Here is a 2,454-nt window from a genome sequence, read left to right as displayed (position 1 = left end):
ATATTTTTTTTTTTAAATGAAGGAATCCGCAGCCAACCATATTGGTGCACTGGGTAAACCTACACTCTTATATAATAACTTGCAAACCATACGAGAGATGTAAACCACACTAGGCTAACCATGTTTGACAAGCTCGACCTAGCGACCGTTGGCAAGGGAATTCGAACATGGGTCAATTGACACATACTAAGTTTCTCCAACCGCTAGATCATCCATTGCGGGACCAGATATTTAGATATTTAGATAGTGGGTGACTAATAATTCAGTGTATTATCTTGTAATAATATCTTTAATCATTTTTTCGCATCGAGTTGCTGCAACTTGCATGATCAAATTGCTATCTATTTATAGGTAACAATCCGGGTTTCCTCATTTATCCAATCCATCCATTTTCATAAAAAAACAAGCACGTTTCTCTTTCCTTATTTACTTTTTTTCAATATTTCCTTTTCTAGTTTGTTGAATATAATGAAGGTGGACGTTGTGAGCAGGAAGTTGGTGAAACCATGCACCCCAACTCCAACAAACCTCAAAAACTACCACATTTCATTCATGGACGAACTCAATCCAACGATGAACGTCGTCGGCATTCTCTACTACAAAGGCGCCACCGCCGAACATCTCCACCACCTGGAGCAATCCCTTTCAAAAATCTTGCCTCAGTTCTACCCGTTCTCCGGACGATACATGAAACACGACCACCTGGTTCTTTGCACCGACCAAGGCGCTCAACTCATCGAAGCAAACGTCGATATTGAACTGCTACAAGTCATCGAACCCAATTCCAGTATCAAACCCGAGCAACTCAACGATCTCCTCCCATGCGAAATCGGCGAGGCGGACGAAGAAACCGACCCCATTCTATCCGTGCAGATCAACAAATTCACATGCGGTGGGATAGCCATCGGCATATGCATTTCCCATAGAATCGTCGACGCGTGCTCTCTGGGAACATTCATCTCAGCATGGTCGAACGCTAGCCTTGCCAAAGTCGACGACACCAAAGAAATCATTTCCCCGACTTTCGACGGTCCCGTATTTTTCCCCGGAAAAAATTTCCCCAACCCGGAGTTCGGAACAACAAGATCAAGCGACAACGGTCTCTACAACATTGTCTGTAGGAGGCTTATGTTCGACAAGAACGCTATATCTTGTCTGAAAGCCGGAGCCACCACCGCAAAAACAGGCGGCAGACTGATTTCCAGGGTTCAAGTGATTTCGGGGCTAATAATGAAAGCCATATCCATGATTGATTCTACTAGGGCTTTGTTCGTCGCGCAGGCGGTTAACATGAGGGAAAGAACTATTCCCGCCATTCCTAAACACAGCTGCGGCAATTTGGCTGCTCTGGCAATCACTGAGTGCTCCGCCGAAGAATCGAGAAAAATGGGGTACGAGGACTTTGTTCGTTTACTTGGCGGTGATGCTAGAAAAACCGTGGGCGACTGCGCGCGGATTTTATCGGAGGGTGGTTACGGGGACAAGTTTTTGATCGACGGTTCTCATTACGCTTCGGAGAAATCACTGAGGAGTGATCTCAACGTTGTTTGGATGACTGATTGGAGTAAGTTTCGATTCTACGAGGCCGATTTGGGTTTCGGTAAGCCGGTGTGGGCGAGTGTGACTAATGTGGTGATCAAGAACCATGTTTTGCTGATGAGTAATAAAGAGGGCGATGGGATTGAAGCGTGGGTGAATTTGGAAGAGAACGAGATGGCCATTTTCGACCAAGAAATTAACAACTTGTTTGTTAAATTATCATTGGATATGCATGCAATTTGACCGGGTCCGGGTGCAACAACATGGTCTTAATTTTACTTTATTGTTTAATGTATTTGTTTCAAGCTTTACGTCTAAGTTCATTGTCTTGTTTTTTGGTTGTTGTATGAGATGTCATGGGTTTGAATTTTGAAATAAAAGTGGCATATTCCTATGCCTTTCCCTTAATTAGTGTTACGTATAATTCATTAAGAGATTAAATATGAGCGGATCACACGATATTTAATATAAATGGGATTTCACTAAATTTTTGACATGTGACACTTTTAAGTCTTAACTTTTAATAAATTATACTGAGAGTTAGAGGGGTTACGGGTTCTGCTGGAGTGTTTTCTTTTTCTTTTTCGAATTATTAGAATCATAATTATATTTTCATTTAAACTATTCACGTGTCAATCTCCTATAGCATCCGATTTTCTTATTAAAATATGCCAATTTGCGCCTATTGATTAAATTCATGCATAACGTGGGCGCTATATATTTGTACTGTGGTTGTCAACCTCCACTGAGAATTGGATATTTTTGGTAATCTTTTAGGAAAAAATATATCCAATGGTAAGTTATAACTTTGGGGATTTCAGGGTCAGCGCCCCCGAATTCTTTTTCGGGTTATTCACGAAATAGAGCTAAAATAAGTATATATTTATAATTTTGAGTAAAAATATATATTTTAGT

At 41.1% G+C, this 2,454-nt stretch overlaps 1 protein-coding gene across 1 annotated transcript; it reads left to right on the top strand.

Moving 5' to 3' along the window:
• The first annotated feature begins 381 nt into the window (after positions 1–381).
• LOC105961540 (pelargonidin 3-O-(6-caffeoylglucoside) 5-O-(6-O-malonylglucoside) 4'''-malonyltransferase) lies at positions 382–1,947 on the top strand. The gene has a single exon (XM_012985769.2). The coding sequence runs from the start codon at positions 469–471 to the stop codon at positions 1,780–1,782; it is 1,314 nt and encodes a 437-aa protein (XP_012841223.2). The 5' UTR covers positions 382–468; the 3' UTR covers positions 1,783–1,947.
• The last annotated feature ends 507 nt before the right edge of the window (positions 1,948–2,454 follow it).

This window comes from Erythranthe guttata, chromosome 3 (genome assembly GCF_056151865.1).
Source record: "Erythranthe guttata isolate IM_541 chromosome 3, IM_541, whole genome shotgun sequence".
Classification (NCBI taxonomy): Eukaryota; Viridiplantae; Streptophyta; class Magnoliopsida; order Lamiales; family Phrymaceae; genus Erythranthe; species Erythranthe guttata.
The sequence above is the reverse complement of the archived record's forward strand: the minus strand, read 5'-3'. Positions and strand labels throughout refer to the sequence as shown.